Here is a 20,290-nt window from a genome sequence, read left to right as displayed (position 1 = left end):
AGTGTAATGAGACGATCTTGTCTAGGTGTTGTTGTTTTAGGCCTGCACGTCTCATTGCATCCCCACCTGTTTGACAATACTTGTCCCACAGTTGGGTAACTCGGGATATTGATGTCTCCACTTCCATAACACCCACAATTATCCTTTTGTCTGTTCATGGAGATACTGTCTTGGAGGCAGCATTGTTAAGCATGTACTTAGCTCAGTTGCATTAGTGATTGTGATAGGCTCACAAACTTTGGCTTTTATGTGCACTTGCATCACATGTTGTTCATTCATGATGTGAAAGTTCATTGTGATTAACTGTTGTGTTCAGAAGTAATACCACAGTATTGTAAATGTTCACCTCAACGATAGCTACATTCAAATCAATAGTTCCCCCCAATTTTGTTGATGATAAATTCTTGTGTTTAATAGCTTTCTTTCCATTGTGACAAACAAGTGGCTTTCACTTTTTACAAGTTGAAGCAAAGTACCTTAAAATGTTATAAGGAGCAAATAAGTGTTGAAAGAGAACTAGATTCTTGCTTCTATGTACTGTCTGTCGGTTCATCAATAAGTCACATTGCTGTCTGACACTGCCTGCTAGAGCTCATCAGCTCCTGTAGTCACATTGCTGTCTGACACTGCCTGCTACAGCTCATCAGCTCCTGTAGTCACATTGCTGTCTGACACTGCCTGCTAGAGCTCATCAGCTCCTGTAGTCACATTGCTGTCTGACACTGCCTGCTAGAGCTCATCAGCTCCTGTAGTCACTTTGCTGTCTGACACTGCCTGCTAGAGCTCATCAGCTCCTGTAGTCACATTGCTGTCTGACACTGCCTGCTAGAGCTCATCAGCTCCTGTAGTCACATTGCTGTCTGACACTGCCTGCTAGAGCTCATCAGCTCCTGTAGTCACATTGCTGTCTGACACTGCCTGCTAGAGCTCATCAGCTCCTGTAGTCACTTTGCTGTCTGACACTGCCTGCTAGAGCTCATCAGCTCCTGTAGTCACTTTGCTGTCTGACACTGCCTGCTAGAGCTCATCAGCTCCTGTAGTCACATTGCTGTCTGACACTGCCTCCTAGAGCTCATCAGCTCCTGTAGTCACATTGCTGTCTGACACTGCCTGCTAGAGCTCATCAGCTCCTGTAGTCACTTTGCTGTCTGACACTGCCTGCTAGAGCTCATCAGCTCCTGTAGTCACATTGCTGTCTGACACTGCCTGCTAGAGCTCATCAGCTCCTGTAGTCACATTGCTGTCTGACACTGCCTGCTAGAGCTCATCAGCTCCTGTAGTCACATTGCTGTCTGACACTGCCTGCTAGAGCTCATCAGCTCCTGTAGTCACATTGCTGTCTGACACTGCCTGCTAGAGCTCATCAGCTCCTGTAGTCACATTGCTGTCTGACACTGCCTGCTAGAGCTCATCAGCTCCTGTAGACACTTTGCTGTTTGACACTGCCTGCTAGAGCTCATCAGCTCCTGTAGTCACATTGCTGTCTGACACTGCCTGCTAGAACTCATCAGCTCCTGTAGTCACATTGCTGTCTGACACTGCCTGCTAGAGCTCATCAGCTCCTGTAGTCACATTGCTGTCTGACACTGCCTGCTAGAGCTCATCAGCTCCTGTAGTCACATTGCTGTCTGACACTGCCTGCTAGAGCTCATCAGCTCCTGTAGACACTTTGCTGTTTGACACTGCCTGCTAGAGCTCATCAGCTCCTGTAGTCACATTGCTGTCTGACACTGCCTGCTAGAGCTCATCAGCTCCTGTAGTCACATTGCTGTCTGACACTGCCTGCTAGAGCTCATCAGCTCCTGTAGTCACATTGCTGTCTGACACTGCCTGCTAGAGCTCATCAGCTCCTGTAGTCACATTGCTGTCTGACACTGCCTGCTAGAGCTCATCAGCTCCTGTAGTCACATTGCTGTCTGACACTGCCTGCTAGAGCTCATCAGCTCCTGTAGTCACATTGCTGTCTGACACTGCCTGCTAGAGCTCATCAGCTCCTGTAGTCACATTGCTGTCTGACACTGCCTGCTAGAGCTCATCAGCTCCTGTAGTCACATTGCTGTCTGACACTGCCTGCTAGAGCTCATCAGCTCCTGTAGACACTTTGCTGTCTGACACTGCCTGCTAGAGCTCATCAGCTCCTGTAGTCACATTGCTGTCTGACCCTGCCTGCTAGAGCTCATCAGCGCCTGTAGTCACTTTGCTGTCTGACACTGCCTGCTAGAGCTCTGAGCTGCATTGTGTCACATTGCTGTCTGAAACTAACTGCTAGAGATCATCAGCTGTCTTAAGTCACTTTGCTGCCTGACACTACCTGCTGGAGATCATCAGCTGCAGTGAGTTACTTTGCTGTCTGACACTACCTGCCAGAGATCATCAGCTGCCTTAAGTCACTTTGCTGTCTGACACTACCTGCTAGAGATCATCAGCTGCAGTGAGTCACTTTCCTGTCTGACCCTGCCTGCTTGAGATCATCAGCTGCAGTGAGTCACTTTGCTGTCTGACACTACCTGCTGGAGATCATCAGCTGCCTTAAGTCACTTTGCTGTCTGACACTACCTGCTGGAGATCATCAGCTGCAGTGAGTTACTTTGCTGTCTGACACTACCTGCTAGAGCTCTTCAGCTCCTGTGAGTCACTTTGCTGTCTGACACTGTCCACAATGACTCATCATCTGCAGTGAGTCACTCTGCTGTCTGACACTGCCTGCTAGAGATATTCAGCTGCAGTGAGTCACTCTGCTGTCTGACACTACCTGCTGGAGATCATCAGCTGCAGTGAGTCATTTTGCTGTCTGACACTACCTGCTAGAGATCATCAGCTGCAGTGAGTCACTTTGCTGTCTGACACTACCTGGTAGAGATCATCTGCTGCATTGTGTCACATTGCTGTCTGAAACTAACTGCTAGAGATCATCAGCTGTCTTAAGTCACTTTGCTGCCTGACACTACCTGCTGGAGATCATCAGCTGCAGTGAGTTACTTTGCTGTCTGACACTACCTGCCAGAGATCATCAGCTGCCTTAAGTCACTTTGCTGTCTGACACTGCCTGCTAGAGATCATCAGCTGAAGTGTCACTTTGCTGTCTGACACTACCTGCTAGAGATCATCAGCTGCCTTAAGTCACTTTGCTGTCTGACCCTGCCTGCTGGAGATCATCAGCTGCCTTAAGTCACTTTGCTGTCTGACACTACCTGCTAGAGATCATCTGCTGCAGTGAGTCACTTTGCTGTCTGAAACTACCTGCTGGAGATCATCACCTGCCTTAAGTCACTTTCCTGTCTGACCCTGTCTGCTGGAGATCATCAGCTGCAGTGTCACTTTGCTGTCTGAAACTACCTGCTAGAGATCATCTGCTGCATTGTGTCACATTGCTGTCTGAAACTACCTGCTAGAGATCATCAGCTGCCCTAAGTCACTTTGCTGCCTGACACTACCTGCTGGAGATCATCAGCTGCAGTGAGTTACTTTGCTGTCTGACACTACCTGCCAGAGATCATCAGCTGCCTTAAGTCACTTTGCTGTTTGACACTGCCTGTTGGAGATCATCAGCTGAAGTGTCACTTTGCTGTCTGACACTACCTGCTAGAGATAATCAGCTGCCTTAAGTCACTTTGCTGTCTGACCCTGCCTGCTGGAGATCATCAGCTGCCTTAAGTCACTTTGCTGTCTGACACTACCTGCTAGAGATCATCTGCTGCAGTGAGTCACTTTGCTGTCTGAAACTACCTGCTGGAGATCATCACCTGCCTTAAGTCACTTTCCTGTCTGACCCTGTCTGCTGGAGATCATCAGCTGCAGTGTCACTTTGCTGTCTGAAACTATACCTGCTGGAGATCATCAGCTGCAGTGAGTCACTTTGCTGTCTGAAACTACCTGCTAGAGATCATCAGCTGCCTTAAGTCACTTTGCTGTCTGACCCTGCCTGCTGGAGATCATCAGCTGCCTTAAGTCACTTTGCTGTCTGACACTACCTGCTAGAGATCATCTGCTGCAGTGAGTCACTTTGCTGTCTGAAACTACCTGCTGGAGATCATCACCTGCCTTAAGTCACTTTCCTGTCTGACCCTGTCTGCTGGAGATCATCAGCTGCAGTGAGTCACTTTGCTGTCTGAAACTACATGCTGGAGATCATCAGCTGCCTTAAGTCACTTTGCTCTCTGACACTACCTGCTGGAGATCATCAGCTGCAGTGAGTCACTTTGCTGTCTGACACTACCTGCTGGAGATCATCAGCTGCAGTGAGTCACTTTGCTGTCTGACACTACCTGCTGGAGCTCATCAGCTGCAGTGAATCACTTTGCTGTCTGACACTGCCAGCTAGAGCTCATCAGCTCCTGTAGTCACTTTGCTGTCTGACACTGCCTGCTAGAGCTCATCAGCTCCTGTAGTCACTTTGCTGTCTGACACTGCCTGCTAGAGCTCAGCAGCTCCTGTAGTCACTTTGCTGTCTGACATTACATGCTAGAGCTCATCAGCTGCAGTGAATCACTTTGCTGTCTGACAATACATGCTAGAGATCATCAGCTGCAGTGAGTCACTTTGCTGTCTGACACTGCCTGCTAGAGCTCATCAGCTCCTGTAGTCACTCTGCTGTCTGACACTGCCTGCTAGAGCTCATCAGCTCCTGTAGTCACTTTGCTGTCTGACACTGCCTGCTAGAGCTCATCAGCTCCTGTAGTCACTTTGCTGTCTGCCACTGCCTGACAGAGCTCAGCAGCTCCTGTAGTCACTTTGCTGTCTGACATTACATACTAGAGCTCATCAGCTGCAGTGAGTCACTTTGCTGTCTGACATTACATGCTAGAGCTCATCAGCTCCTGTAGTCACTTTGCTGTCTGACACTTCTTGCTAGAGCTCATTAGCTCCTGTAGTCACTTTCCTGTCTGACATTACATGCTAGAGCTCATCAGCTGCAGTGAATCACTTTGCTGTCTGACAATACATGCTAGAGATCATCAGCTGCAGTGAGGCCCTTTGCTGTCTGACACTGCCTGCTAGAGCTCATCAGCTCCTGTAGACACTGTGCTGTCTGACACTGCCTGACAGAGCTCAGCAGCTCCTGTAGTCACTTTGCTGTCTGACATTACATGCTAGAGCTCATCAGCTGCAGTGAGTCACTTTGCTGTCTGACATTACATGCTAGAGATCATCAGCTGCAGTGAATCACTTTGCTGTCTGACAATACATGCTAGAGCTCATCAGCTCCTGTAGTCACTTTGCTGTCTGACACTGCCTGCTACAGCTCATCAGCTGCAGTGAGTCTCTTTGCTGTCTGATATTACATGCTAGAGATCATCAGCTGCAGTGAGTCACTTTGCTGTCTGACACTGCCTGCTAGAGCTCATCAGCTCCTGTAGACACTTTGCTGTCTGACACTGCCTGACAGAGCTCAGCAGCTCCTGTAGTCACTTTGCTGTCTGACATTACATACTAGAGCTCATCAGCTGCAGTGAGTCACTTTGCTGTCTGACATTACATGCTAGAGATCATCAGCTGCAGTGAGTCACGTTGCTTTCATACACTGCCTGCTAGAGCTCATCAGCTCCTGTAGACAATTTGCTGTCTGCCACTGCCTGACAGAGCTCAGCAGCTCCTGTAGTCACTTTGCCGTCTGACACTGCCTGCTAGAGCTCATCAGCTGCAGTGAGTCTCTTTGCTGTCTGACATTACATGCTAGAGATCATCAGCTGCAGTGAGTCACTTTGCTGTCTGACACTGCCTGCTAGAGCTCATCAGCTCCTGTAGACACTTTGCTGTCTGACACTGCCTGACAGAGCTCAGCAGCTCCTGTAGTCACTTTGCTGTCTGACACTGCCTGCTACAGCTCATCAGCTGCAGTGAGTCTCTTTGCTGTCTGACATTACATGCTAGAGATCATCAGCTGCAGTGAGTCACTTTGCTGTCTGACACTGCCTGCTAGAGCTCATCAGCTCCTGTAGACACTTTGCTGTCTGACACTGCCTGACAGAGCTCAGCAGCTCCTGTAGTCACTTTGCTGTCTGACATTACATGCTAGAGCTCATCAGCTGCAGTGAGTCACTTTGCTGTCTGACATTACATGCTAGAGATCATCAGCTGCAGTGAGTCACGTTGCTTTCATACACTGCCTGCTAGAGCTCATCAGCTCCTGTAGACAATTTGCTGTCTGCCACTGCCTGACAGAGCTCAGCAGCTCCTGTAGTCACTTTGCTGTCTGACACTGCCTGCTAGAGCTCATCAGCTCCTGTAGACACTGTGCTGTCTGACACTGCCTGACAGAGCTCAGCAGCTCCTGTAGTCAGTTTGCTGTATGACATTACATGCTTGAGCTCATCAGCTGCAGTGAGTCACTTTGCTGTCTGACACTGTCCACAATGACTCATCAGCTGCAGTGAGTCACTCTGCTGTCTGACACTGCCTGCTAGAGCTCATCAGCTGCAGTGAGTCACTCTGCTGTCTGAAACTGCCTGCTAGAGATCATCAGCTGCAGTAAGTCACTTTGCTGTCTGACACTACCTGCTGGAGATCATCAGCTGCAGTGAGTTACTTTGCTGTCTGACACTACCTGCTAGAGCTCTTCAGCTCCTGTGAGTCACTTTGCTGTCTGACACTGTCCACAATGACTCATCATCTGCAGTGAGTCACTCTGCTGTCTGACACTGCCTGCTAGAGATATTCAGCTGCAGTGAGTCACTTTGCTGTCTGACACTACCTGCTGGAGATCATCAGCTGCAGTGAGTTACTTTGCTGTCTGACACTACCTGCCAGAGATCATCAGCTGCCTTAAGTCACTTTGCTGTCTGACACTGCCTGCTAGAGATCATCAGCTGCAGTGAGTCACTTTCCTGTCTGACCCTGCCTGCTTGAGATCATCAGCTGCAGTGAGTCACTTTGCTGTCTGACACTACCTGCTGGAGATCATCAGCTGCCTTAAGTCACTTTGCTGTCTGACACTACCTGCTGGAGATCATCAGCTGCAGTGAGTCACTTTCCTGTCTGACCCTGCCTGCTTGAGATTATCAGCTGCAGTGAGTCACTTTGCTGTCTGGCACTACCTGCTGGAGATCATCAGCTGCCTTAAGTCACTTTGCTGTCTGACACTACCTGCTGGAGATCATCAGCTACAGTGAGTCATTTTGCTGACTGACACTACCTGCTAGAGATCATCAGCTGCAGTGAGTCACTTTGCTGTCTGACACTACCTGCTAGAGATCATCTGCTGCATTGTGTCACATTGCTGTCTGAAACTAACTGCTAGAGATCATCAGCTGCCCTAAGTCACTTTGCTGCCTGACACTACCTGCTGGAGATCATCAGCTGCAGTGAGTTACTTTGCTGTCTGACACTACCTGCCAGAGATCATCAGCTGCCTTAAGTCACTTTGCTGTCTGACACTGCCTGCTAGAGATCATCAGCTGAAGTGTCACTTTGCTGTCTGACACTACCTGCTAGAGATCATCAGCTGCCTTAAGTCACTTTGCTGTCTGACCCTGCCTGCTGGAGATCATCAACTGCCTTAAGTCACTTTGCTGTCTGACACTACCTGCTAGAGATCATCTGCTGCAGTGAGTCACTTTGCTGTCTGAAACTACCTGCTGGAGATCATCACCTGCCTTAAGTCACTTTCCTGTCTGACCCTGTCTGCTGGAGATCATCAGCTGCAGTGTCACTTTGCTGTCTGAAACTAACTGCTAGAGATCATCAGCTGCCCTAAGTCACTTTGCTGCCTGACACTACCTGCTGGAGATCATCAGCTGCAGTGAGTTACTTTGCTGTCTGACACTACCTGCCAGAGATCATCAGCTGCCTTAAGTCACTTTGCTGTTTGACACTGCCTGTTGGAGATCATCAGCTGAAGTGTCACTTTGCTGTCTGACACTACCTGCTAGAGATCATCAGCTGCCTTAAGTCACTTTGCTGTCTGACCCTGCCTGCTGGAGATCATCAGCTGCCTTAAGTCACTTTGCTGTCTGACACTACCTGCTAGAGATCATCTGCTGCAGTGAGTCACTTTGCTGTCTGAAACTACCTGCTGGAGATCATCACCTGCCTTAAGTCACTTTCCTGTCTGACCCTGCCTGCTGGAGATCATCAGCTGCAGTGTCACTTTGCTGTCTGAAACTATACCTGCTGGAGATCATCAGCTGCAGTGAGTCACTTTGCTGTCTGAAACTACCTGCTAGAGATCATCAGCTGCCTTAAGTCACTTTGCTGTCTGACCCTGCCTGCTGGAGATCATCAGCTGCCTTAAGTCACTTTGCTGTCTGACACTACCTGCTAGAGATCATCTGCTGCAGTGAGTCACTTTGCTGTCTGAAACTACCTGCTGGAGATCATCACCTGCCTTAAGTCACTTTCCTGTCTGACCCTGTCTGCTGGAGATCATCAGCTGCAGTGAGTCACTTTGCTGTCTGAAACTACATGCTGGAGATCATCAGCTGCCTTAAGTCACTTTGCTCTCTGACACTACCTGCTGGAGATCATCAGCTGCAGTGAGTCACTTTGCTGTCTGACACTACCTGCTAGAGATCATCAGCTGCAGTGAGTCACTTTGCTGTCTGACACTACCTGCTGGAGCTCATCAGCTCCTGTAGTCACTTTGCTGTCTGACACAACCTGCTAGAGATCATCAGCTGCAGTGAGTCACTTTGCTGTCTGACACTACCTGCTGGAGCTCATCAGCTGCAGTGAGTCACTTTGCTGTCTGACACTGCCTGCTAGAGCTCATCAGCTGCAGTGAGTCACTTTGCTGTCTGAAACTACCTGCTAGATCATCAGCTGCCTTAAGTCACTTTTCTGTCTGACACTGCCTGCTGGAGATCATCAGCTGCAGTGAGTTACTTTGCTGTCTGACACTACCTGCTGGAGCTCATCAGCTGCAGTGAGTCACTTTGCTGTCTGACACTACCTGCTAGAGATCATCAGCTGCAGTGAGTCACTCTGCTGTCTGAAACTACCTTCTAGAGATCATCAGCTACAGTGAGTCACTTTGCTGTCTGACACAGCTATCTGAGCATGAGACTTTGAGTCAATGTTTATGCCTATTTCTGAACATTGATTGAATACCATATCATTGTTATATAGTAGTACCCTGCTTGTCCAGAAACGTTTGAAGGAATAATCCAGACAAACAATGTTGAGGATATATGAATCAGTTCATGAACTGATAAGAGTTAGCAATTAGCTTAAACATAATACATGTACATAACAAAATGCCTCACTAACATCCATGCATTCTCTTCATTCATGTAAAACAAATGAATAAGAAAGAAAATCTGTCTGCCACATCTGTCAAAAGCAAGCAACCAATCATGGAAAAGGTTGGAGGTCATCCAATAGTTTTTGTTTAGTGACTGGCTTCTGACATATAGAACCACATGAACATCGGATGTGATCTTAGGGTTTTTTCTTCGTAAATAGTTACTCTTGAATGCGGTCTGGAATGCCTCATTAGCTAGATCATAGTGTGAGCTAGCTGATACTTTTAGCTATAGAACTAATGACAACACACTCCTTCCCCTTCAATTCACATAGCATGTAAGGAGAGATGTCACCTTTTACTTGACTCAATAGTTGTACAATTGACATTCTCCTTCTTGATAGTTTGATAATAAAGAGAATGACACTTACCCAGATCACTACTCCAAATAGTAATAACATTCTGTGGCTTGGGCAGTCCATGCTTCCTCCACCCCAATCAGATCACATAACATGGAATAATACATGGGTCTGTTAAGGCTGTATTTAGGTTCAGTTGTGGGTCGTGAAAAGCTCAGTACAGTAGAGTTGGGTGGTATTATGAATAAACTTAAAATATTAATAGCAGTAAAACATTTAACAGTATCGTAGACCATGTTTAGAAGTTTAGGGTTATAACTTGTCATCCTGCACAATGCTTGTGCTGGCAACCAGAGGCCATACAACTAATTAGTCCAATAAAAGTAGCAATTAGTTTGGAAATATTCGCATATAATCCACTGTAATTCTCGGAAGTGTTTGCATAGCTATGCAGAAATTGTACAAAACTTTTACAAAACTTTGCAAAATTCCTGCAGAGTTTCTGTGGAAATTGAATATATAGATGTGCTCATCTTCAGTATTGACATTCAAATAAATGTAATTTGTATCAGCAATATTGTCTGTTTTCTACCATGTTAGCTTTACAAAATATAACTGCAATAAACCGTGTTTCTGAAGTTATGCTGTTACAGTATTTTCACTGTAACAGCCTTGTGTTTGGGTGTTGTAGCAGTTTATTTTACTGTTCTTGATATTGTCAATTCAAATGTGATCAAACTATAAATATTTGGTTATATGAGTGTAATAATTTGAAACGGTAACAGGCATAACATATATCCAAGATGACCTTAATGTAGCAATGTGTGGTACAACCAGTATCTCAAATTATTAGATTTGACAGTACTCCTTTTAACTCTTTTGTCCCAAACACAACACACTGTACTGTTCCATTACACTACCATATAACTACCATGACTGCACATTTTTAAGCCCTGGGCTTAATTGCGGATTTTGCTTAATTACTGATATAAAGAATGAATATTCCAAGTTTAATGGAATGAGAGAAGAAAAAAACACTTTTACTTCAGAAATGATTTTGTTATCAAATTGAAAATTATGAATCAAGAACACATTCAAAATTGAAATGACAGCTGTCAACGAAGTAACAACAAACCAGTGATAAAACAAGAACAGTGATTTGGAGGTCAAAACAAGGTGAACTGAATTTAAAAAGTGTCATCACAAGGTTATAGATCTGAGTCAAAATACTGAGTCCATGACAAGGCCATGTCAAGGTTTGACTGACTCATGATTATATAACATTAAATACAACATTTTCAATTTAAGGAAAAATAAATAATGCATTGCATTAATCTGCATCAGTTCAAAGAAGATTTAGCAATAATTTGTTGAATGACCTTGACCTTGTCAAGGATCTGTTTGTCGAACAATTGTCGGACAACTATCGAACAGTTGATTCATATGTAAGTTGTATTAAATGACCTTGACTGTGGAAAGAATTTGTTGAAATGAACAGCTATCGAACAACTGTTCTCTTTTATGAATGGGGGATAAATTTTATCAACTGTTGAACAATTGGGGAAGCCTAACGCCATATATCAGACATTTCTAAGATGTACAGTGTTCCTATTCCTACTACATGTATTTCCAGATGTTACTTGGTGGTGGTTTTTTTTCCGTTTCCACAGCAAAGAGTTAACAATTCAGTGTTCACCTAATGAGTTGTGTCATGACATAGTCTACTTCAGCAAATGCATTGATATACATTACAGTTTATTTTCATTATTTTTTATTATTATAGACAAATAAAAATACACACACACAAACTGGCACAAGGTGTAACTGTTTAGCTAGTCCATCATGGCAAGATTCTGAGTAAATTTTAATGCCAGTACACATCAGGACGACATGCAAGTAACATAACCACTAACATCATTCACATTCCCCCCCCCCCCCGAGTTTTAATCCCCTAAAACAACAATGGTTAAGCAGATTAAGCATCTACAGATACCACACTGGATACTGTCGTCAGATCAACGTCCTGTGAATACCAAATTCCCTGTGTCAGGGCTGGGTCGTACTATTTAAAGGCCAGGAATGTCCCAGGGTGTCCGGAAACGTCCGAAAACATCTGGGAGGTTTCATCAGACGTCCGGGAGTTAAATAGTTCAGTGCAGTCAGTCAATAAAACATGTCTTTCTCAGTTTGGTACAATCATGAGAATAGCCACAATTGTTGATGTTAGTGGCGTGCAAATAGATAAAACACAGCACAAAAACCCAAACAACTAAGTACAAGTAACAAGGTAAGAAATATTTAAGAGGCCATGAAGTTGTTTTTATCAAAGAAAGCAGACCTAATGGTAATTACAGACAAGTTTGATAAAAAATGTTGTTTCTTTTATTGTTTAACGCCACACCCAGCAATATTTCAGCTATATGACATCCGTCTCCGTCAGGTAAAATGCATATACAAAATATCAGTAGTTTCAGTTGTAACTTTTTAGATAGAAGCTAGCCTAAGGTAATGGGAGCGCATCTCCTAGACATACTATTCAATAAGACAAGAGTTGTGTCTACATATTTTAATAGATTTGAAGCTTTTAGATAAATACTAGCCTAAGGTATCATGATCCCATCTCCCAGACATAATATCCAATAAGACAAATGAAATGTCTACATAGTCTTATAGATTGCCTTGAACTTGAAATCTGTCATCACCTATATTAGAATAACATTCAGCAATTACTTCAATTTAGACTCATTAAGGATTAGCCCCCATACAAGCTTGTCTATAGTGATACCTTTATCTCTTTCCATGCACCCAGTAGTATGTCAACAAGATTAGTGCCAGTCCAACAGGATTAACAGGATTAAGTATTCCCCTCTGTCTAGGCATTCATTAACCATAAGGCACACCCCATTGTGTATCAACCAATCATATTCTTTTTTATTGTTCTAAGTTTTGTTAAATACATACAGATGCAAAATGTTAAGCAGAAGGGGTTTGACGCTCATACCAAGTAGATCTCTCTCTCACAGCCCAGAGGGTTGTACCGACTCTCTGTGGCACCCCCAGCTATATTCTAAAATATTGTAAATTGTTCATTGTTAATTGTTCTTGTAAATAAAATTGTGATAAGTCTCCTGTGACTGACTAATTCCCCCAAGAAAACCAGTGCGCCATTTGGAAGGTTTTGTTCATCCAAACAGAACAATAATAATTGCCTTGGCTGTAGAGGGCAGCACATGTCAGCATACAGCTGGATTTGTACAATTGGCTGAAGGTTTGTGTATTGAATCCGGAAAATTTAATGATTTCCAATAGGTACTTAATTTGATGATGTTGTTAGCAATTAACATAGTATCCTTCAAAGACGGCCACCATGTCAGCTCAAATGAAATAAAATCGTATTTGGTACGCAGGTTGAACATTTCAAAAGAATAGTGGTGTCTGTAAATATTTTCTTCATATATTTTATTTTTTCGATATTTGTTATAACTTACTATAATTATAATTAATACAAGAACGTAATTATATAGAATACACATTTCCTGACGCTCCTGGACGTTATTTAGTAGGACTGTCGGGGACTGCTTGTCCATCATCTGCCTGCATTGCCACAGTTTTATGCACTGTTTAATAGGCACATCCAGCTACTTCAGTGCTGTGCAGAGGTCAGCTGGGGTAGTACAGAAATAATGGTAAAAATTCAAACTGTGAGAAACCACATGGCCTAGAGAACTGATAATTTTATGAAGATGTGTTGGAAAGTAATTTTAAACAGGGTTCGCATTTAAGTGTGAATGGGGAAAACTGGTTTCAAAAATTTAAATCACATTCTTCAAGTGTGGAATTTAAAAGCATCATCTTCTCAAAAACCAAAAAAGTCTAAGAGCTGATGTTTTTCGAAGAACTGCACTGCAATTGGTTTCAGATTTGATCATGGCATTCAGACAAAGAATTTAAGTATCTGTCTTCTTAAAATAAAAATGAAGCTCGGTGCTCTAGCTTAAACAGACTTTGTGTAGATGATAATGAAAATAAATTCCTTTTAGGCACTGTTATATGTACTTAGCAATTTTGCAGAAGTTGTGAATGAAATAACTCATCTCTAAACCTCTTTCCTTTCCAAATGCTGTGATCTTTCTTGCTGTACCAGTGTTATAAAGTTTAAAGAGTATTATATTGAGAATATGCTGTCCTGTCTTATCAAAGAAAATACATTACACAGCCACTTTCCTTTCTTGTCCTGTGATTGATGCTTTATGTATGCACTAATACATTGGTTACAGGCACTAAACTTTTCCTTTCAGCTGAGAATAAATGCACTGACGTGTATCGACCATATGTTGGACAGTCTGGATAAAATGCTCATCCTAGATGAAATTTTGCCTTTCCTTGCTGATGTTTCATGTCAAGATGCTGAAGTTGTCATGACAATAGTAGGTATGTTAACTTATGACTTCAGCTTTTGGGAGGAAGACAGTTATGGTAATATCAAATTGGATTGTTAGTAATTTTGGTGTGAACAAATTATATCAGATAAACCTTTTATGATAGTAACTATAATCATCTTTTGTTGTTGGTTAATTATTATATTAAATATTTTCTCCTATCCAAATCATAGCACATATGAGGCCTCGGAGAGCCTTGTTATTCTGTCAAACTCAGTGTTATACAGATGATGTGAGGTGACATGGGGTTTAAAGGATACTTGCAAAATTATTTCACTTTTCAGGGTTGATTAACAGTTTCTATGCTCCACATGGAAGGAATTGAGTTTTGTTGAAATACTTTGATGTCACAGAGGTATATCTAAAAAAAAAACCTTCACTGTGACAAGTCAGTAAGATAAGCAGGGGTCTATGACCTTTGAAAATGGACAAACGTGAACAATTTACAGTGATCAAGTACCTATCAGAAAAATGGCTTCACACCAAAAACCATCAATGAAGATATGAGTGCAACACTATTACGCTATTCCTTCTACATGAGGCTTAGAACTTATTAATCAACTCTCGTATACAGATGCATGTTTTCACATGTCTGAGCTTATGCCGGTTTCATTGTACTAGCCAACTGGTATAAACCATTCCATAGTTTTACATGGATACCACACTCAGACACAGTATACAGACTTCGGACAGACCAGTCCTTGTTTTACCCTCTTAATGCTGAGCACCAGGCAGGGTAACAAGGAGTGCTACATTATAAAATCTGTTGGTAAGATGCTCTCTTTTAGGCAAAGAATAAATATATAGGTTTACTCCAGACAACTTAAAGGGTTCAATAACTTCATTGGAATTCTATTGCTACTTATTTTGTTTTGACTCTCATGTTTTGATAAAAAACAAACGAAAAAAAAATGTCAGTGACCCTTCTTGACATAGGTTTATGGCATGCAACCTAACTTCTGAGACTGAAGAACACCCTCCAAACACTTAATAAGCTGAAGTAGTGATTGGATTATTGGCTCAAATGGTCATAGGCCAGTAGAGCTTATATAAAGGCATTGTCCATCTTTCCTTTTTTATTTCCTGACAGACATTGATGTATTTTGACCCAATTTGGTTTATTTCTAGTTCCACAACCTGCCAATTGATCAATATGTATGGTCAGATGTCATGTGACGAGTTGAATTGGCCTAGTACTGGTGTACAAATTTATTTGTTTCATTGTTGTATATGATGGCAGTCGGTAAATAATCATGTCTAGAACAGACAGTCTAGTGATGGACATCACAAGCATGGATCTATGCAAATTAGATACCATGACATGCAATAAACCATGCTACCAAGCCTGACAATCTGGTCAGTGTTTACACCAAGCATTAGTTTTTAGGATCCCATATCCTCATCAGATATCCCCATGGGTGTTTTCCAAATATATTTTGGTTAATATTTTATTTCCAAACTTATTATCAGTCAATATCAACAAGGCCCAAAGTCACATAGCAATAATGCAAACTGTCCTGGGACTGGTTACAAATATGTATGGATTGTGACCATTTAAAAAAAAAAAATTTGTTTGAAGAATGTTGAAAAGAAGAATCTGTGATATCAAAGTCATCCTGGATGCTAGTCAAAGGTTTCTAAGAATGGACTTCAATATGTTTTGCATTTATGGAGGTATAAATGTATAAAAGGTGTGCACATATCCATGTAGCAGGTTTGTCTAAAGTGTATTCACCAGTTATTCCATTTTTACCTCCATGAACTCAAACCAATATTGAAATTTATATAAATAAATAAGTCAACAATAATAGCTTCACAGGCTGCTTGTCAAATCATTAACTACCAAAAAAATGTAGATAACTAGTGAAATTGATCCGCGCAATAATGCAACAAATGCACCACCCACCCTATTATTAGGAAACTATAGTTTGTTAGTGGGCATGACCTAATTCTTTTGAAGTTTATGGAAAAATATTGCTCGGTTAGTCAGTCAAATGTCATGGAATCACTTGCAATTTATTTATATCACAATAAATCAAAACTTGTCTTAACTGGTTTCCAGATGACCACATTTGTTGCATGGGTAGTCAAGAAAGGCAGCTTCAGTTTGATGAGCACCCAGATTGGTCAATATTTTAGAAGTCAAGGTTTACCTGATGATTCAAGCATTGGTCAAATAATGGTATCTGCAAAGATACAGGTGTTGGAACGTCACCCCAATATTGTGTTGTTACAATACTTGGTTCATTGTGTCTTAAAACAATGGGGCCCCAGACAGGGATCAGCTAACTACATTGCCCTGTTGCAATGATGTGGTGTTTTCATAATGAAACATTCATCACAAGCCTCTAGATTTGTCAGAATATATATCGGAGCCAGATTCCAGCTTCATAGAAAAATAGTTGCCATGATCTCCTTGTTCAAGCCAGATCAGACACCATGGGCAGCAGCCTACATACCCTCCACCTTCTTGCTTGAACGCTATTGTGCAGAAAATGCAGTCTTCCTGTTGTTCAAAATCAATTTCAGTTGCTCATGGAGACCATCTTTGTCTACCATCTGCGACACCAAATGCAACAACTTCAGAGGATGAGGAATGGATGTGGGGACTGTAATAATACCCATGGTACCTGATTTCCACTTTCATCTCTGCCAGTGTATGGTTCTGGGACAGCTAGGAGACAGACAATACAAGATTCCTGCCTTTGGTTTAGCATCGCTGGCAAGGGACCTCTGGATAGGCACTTCTATCCTGCTCAGGCTCTACACTTCTACTTGACAGCAACACATTTGAGATCCAGGAAAGATCACTTCTTTACATGGAAGTGATGTTTTTGATACAGACATTGCGAAAAAGAGTTTGGACAGAATTGGGGGTGAAGCAGGTACTTGCCAAAGCATCAGTTCAACTGGAATGGTATTGGTTAAAACCAGTAGGTACCCCCATTTACTGAATTTAGAAGGAAATAAGACCCAAATTGGATTGGAGTCATGGAGTTTCGGATTAATTTCTCTTTTAAGATTCTGTTAACTATCCAGGGTATTACTAGATGTCAGAACCAACCAATCCATTGGGTATATTGTGACACTGAATGAGGTTTTGTATTTGCAGGAATGATTAAACAATAGTTATCATTGTTAATAATTCAAAGAATACTACATCTACATCACAACTAATGATAATAGTGTTAGTCCATATGTAAGGCACTTTTCCATGCTGGATATCGATCATGCTCAAAGCGCACAAAGAAAAGCAAAGTTCAAAGACTTGGCGGAAGATTGTGAGTCTGAAGCAGCGTTCGAAAAAAGCGCCTGCCCATAGGCCCGTTGCAAGTAGATTTTCTGTTGGCCGTGTAGTTTCATATTTGTATGGGACCTAATTGCCTACAGTAAATTTATGTGTTAATTTATTAGTCACAATAAGCTGCAGTTTTATTAAATGAGGGCCTGAAGAGTTTAGTCAGGGCTTGCAGTTTCTAATTCTGATGGCTGACTAGAATTGTATTTATTTCTAACACTGGTCTGAAGGCAGATTAGTTTGCATTGTTGTGAAGTTCGGTGGGAAGATTATGCTGTTGCAGAAGAGAATAATCGCTGTCCATAACTACTAAGTTTAATTTTAGGAACACAGTATGATGGAGCTGTTTCAGAGTGCACTAATACGCAAAACAGAAGTTTAAAAATTCTACAAGCTTGGATATATAAGGCAGATTGGGTACTGGTCTGAAGTTCTTCAAGTTTTCTGATTCAAGTTACAATGGCACTGGTACTGCTGTGGTCAGTTCACATAACTTAAGCTGTGTAGATGCATGACTACGATAAGCGTCCTTTGTAGCCTGTGTGAAGCACGCTGCTTTCCACTGGGCTATCTCTGTATCAACTCCTGGTAGATGACTACCACTCGAGAATCTGTGAAGATAATGATATGATAGCATTAGATGTCATATGATTTTGTAACCAGAAACCCAGAGGAGTGTTTGATAGGCCATACTACTGAGCAAGGTTCTGCATGAATTTCTCAATCTGCTGGGGTAAGTAAAGTCTGGAGATAGCATCTGCGATTACATTGTCACAACCACAAATATATCAAACCGTAACTGAGAAATTAAAACATATGGCAAGGTATCTTAGTTCGTGTAGCAGATCTGTTGCTTGACACAAGGCGAAGTTCCACAGTTTATGATACCGAGGGTAGTTTGGTTGTTTAAGGCATCAGATTTATCCTCTCAGAATGATGTAAAATGCACTTATTATAATCCTTGTTTTTAAAATTCTCTTTGGGGGGCATGCCCCCAAACCACCCAAGATTAGCGATGTTCCTCCCCAAACAAGTTTTGCTGTTCTCATGTCAACAGAAAACAGAATAATAAGTGTATCCTGCCATGAGTGACACCAGTGTCTTGCCACCTCACACACTATCCCAAGTTCTTTTGATCAAGGTCGTGGATCAGTGGTTTCTCATTTTGAAAGGACTTGAACCCACACTGCACATGATGTGACCCCACTCCCCTAACCCTACTGGGTATGGAACATGCTCCAGTTGTCACATCACATGTTTGCTAGCATGCTTGATATGTTACCCGTGTGGGTATACCTTATGTACAGGTGGTGTGCCTACTTGTTTCCGAAGTGTTAATCATGTTTGCTCTTGATGATACTCCAGAACTGTAGGAGTATACCTAAAGTTAAGGTGTGCTACACCTTATCATATTAGCCTTGGTTTAATGCATGCTGATTACTCTCATTTACTCTCATAAGACCATATGTAGTGTACCTAGGTTAATGTTAAATATGTTTTGGGACATGCAATCAATCCATCCATATATTCCCCAGGGATAATGAAGTTCAGAGCTTCATCATCAAACACAACGAAAGGCAGGGCATCTCTGTTATCCAGTGTATACCACCATTTTATAAGAATGCTTTAAGGGATTTCTACTTTTCATCAAACCACATCAGACTAAAGAACAATAAAAAGAATATTGTAATGAATTCTTCAGGCAATTGGCTAGATTTTTTGATGCAAATGTTTTTTCCCAAACAGTAATAGCAAACAATATCATTATCATTAGTATAAATGGTAAAATACTGCTTCCATTACATCATTACCAGAAATTCCGTACTTGGGTTGTCATCAAACTGTAAAAGTATTCAAATATTTAAAAGAAGTCATCTTCACTGTCAACTATCGATACCTAGTAAAATGTGTAAGCATGTTCCTGGCCTTGGGACACACTTGACAACTCTCTCAAACTTTCACTTTTACACTACTTATGCCAGGTGCTTTATTTCCAAAGTTGTTGGACACCTTGCTACTGGTGTATATGTAGCAGGGCGTGGAGTCATCACACAGATGTCATCCTTACCTCATAAGCTTTCTGATAGGGTTTACCTCTTTGGTAATGTGGACAAGGTGTCCTACCTCAGATCAGAAGGTCAGTGGGACATGGGAAGATGCGAAAACTGCTGAAAGATTGAAATAACTGGCTGCTCAACATGCTGTTTCAAGCAGAAAATGGTAATATTTTGGACAGACAGACTACAATGCCAGCAGTGGAAATTAAGTGTTGTAATCTTTTGTATCAATGTCTTATGAAAGTCATGATAGTTTCGTCAATTCTAAATTATCCTAAATAGCAAAGGGTGTTTGTTTTATTTCAGTTTACTTGAATTTCAACAGCATAACACTCAAAATGTACCTGGTGAGCAATGATGCCTTTTCTTATGAATTAGTATCCTGCTTTGTGACATAAATCATGTAAAAAGCAACATATATTTCATTTGTGTTTTGTTCCAGGGATTTACAAACACATGCTCAGTGATAAGAAATTTGGACTCACACACAACCTTATAGCAACTAAAGTGATGCCTTCTTTGATACCACACACTGTCAATCCTGGACTGTGCATGGAACAGGTAGGAATTGTGTTTATATATATCTATACATACATGTACTTCCAATATCAGTAAGATGTCTCATAAAAGCTATACTTTTAAACATACATATGTCATAAAGGGATCAAAGTTATACAAGGTCCAGACCCTAGCTGACACAATTATGTTGGATGCTGGAGGCATTCACTGGTCACACTAAAGACTTGGGTACAGTGTGTGTCTTGCCCATACACAGAGGGAATGTTGCTGAAAGGTGTTATCCTACTCACTCACTAGATGCTGAAATGTCACCTGTAGTCCAAGAAATAGATTCCATTTGCTGGATGTAGTCTTTGGTTGGTATTTTGAGATAGCCAGAACTGGGAGGATTCTGAAACATTGCACATTGGTGGTGCAGGTGGCAGATGATACCAGAGATC

The 20,290-nt window shown here is 42.2% G+C and overlaps 1 protein-coding gene across 1 annotated transcript in view; it reads left to right on the top strand.

Moving 5' to 3' along the window:
* The window catches only part of LOC124119420 (SCY1-like protein 2), a 328,929-nt gene that overhangs the window by 230,921 nt on the left and 77,718 nt on the right, over positions 1–20,290 (top strand). The window contains exons 13-14 of the mRNA XM_048399279.1: positions 13,836–13,968; positions 19,774–19,892. Of these exons, the coding sequence (XP_048255236.1) occupies positions 13,836–13,968; positions 19,774–19,892 (252 nt within the window). The remainder of the gene's footprint in view (positions 1–13,835; positions 13,969–19,773; positions 19,893–20,290) is intronic.

This window comes from Haliotis rufescens, unplaced genomic scaffold (genome assembly GCF_023055435.1).
Source record: "Haliotis rufescens isolate VD_foot unplaced genomic scaffold, xgHalRufe1.0.p SCAF_2, whole genome shotgun sequence".
NCBI classification, from domain to species: domain Eukaryota; kingdom Metazoa; phylum Mollusca; class Gastropoda; order Lepetellida; family Haliotidae; genus Haliotis; species Haliotis rufescens.
The sequence above is the reverse complement of the archived record's forward strand: the minus strand, read 5'-3'. Positions and strand labels throughout refer to the sequence as shown.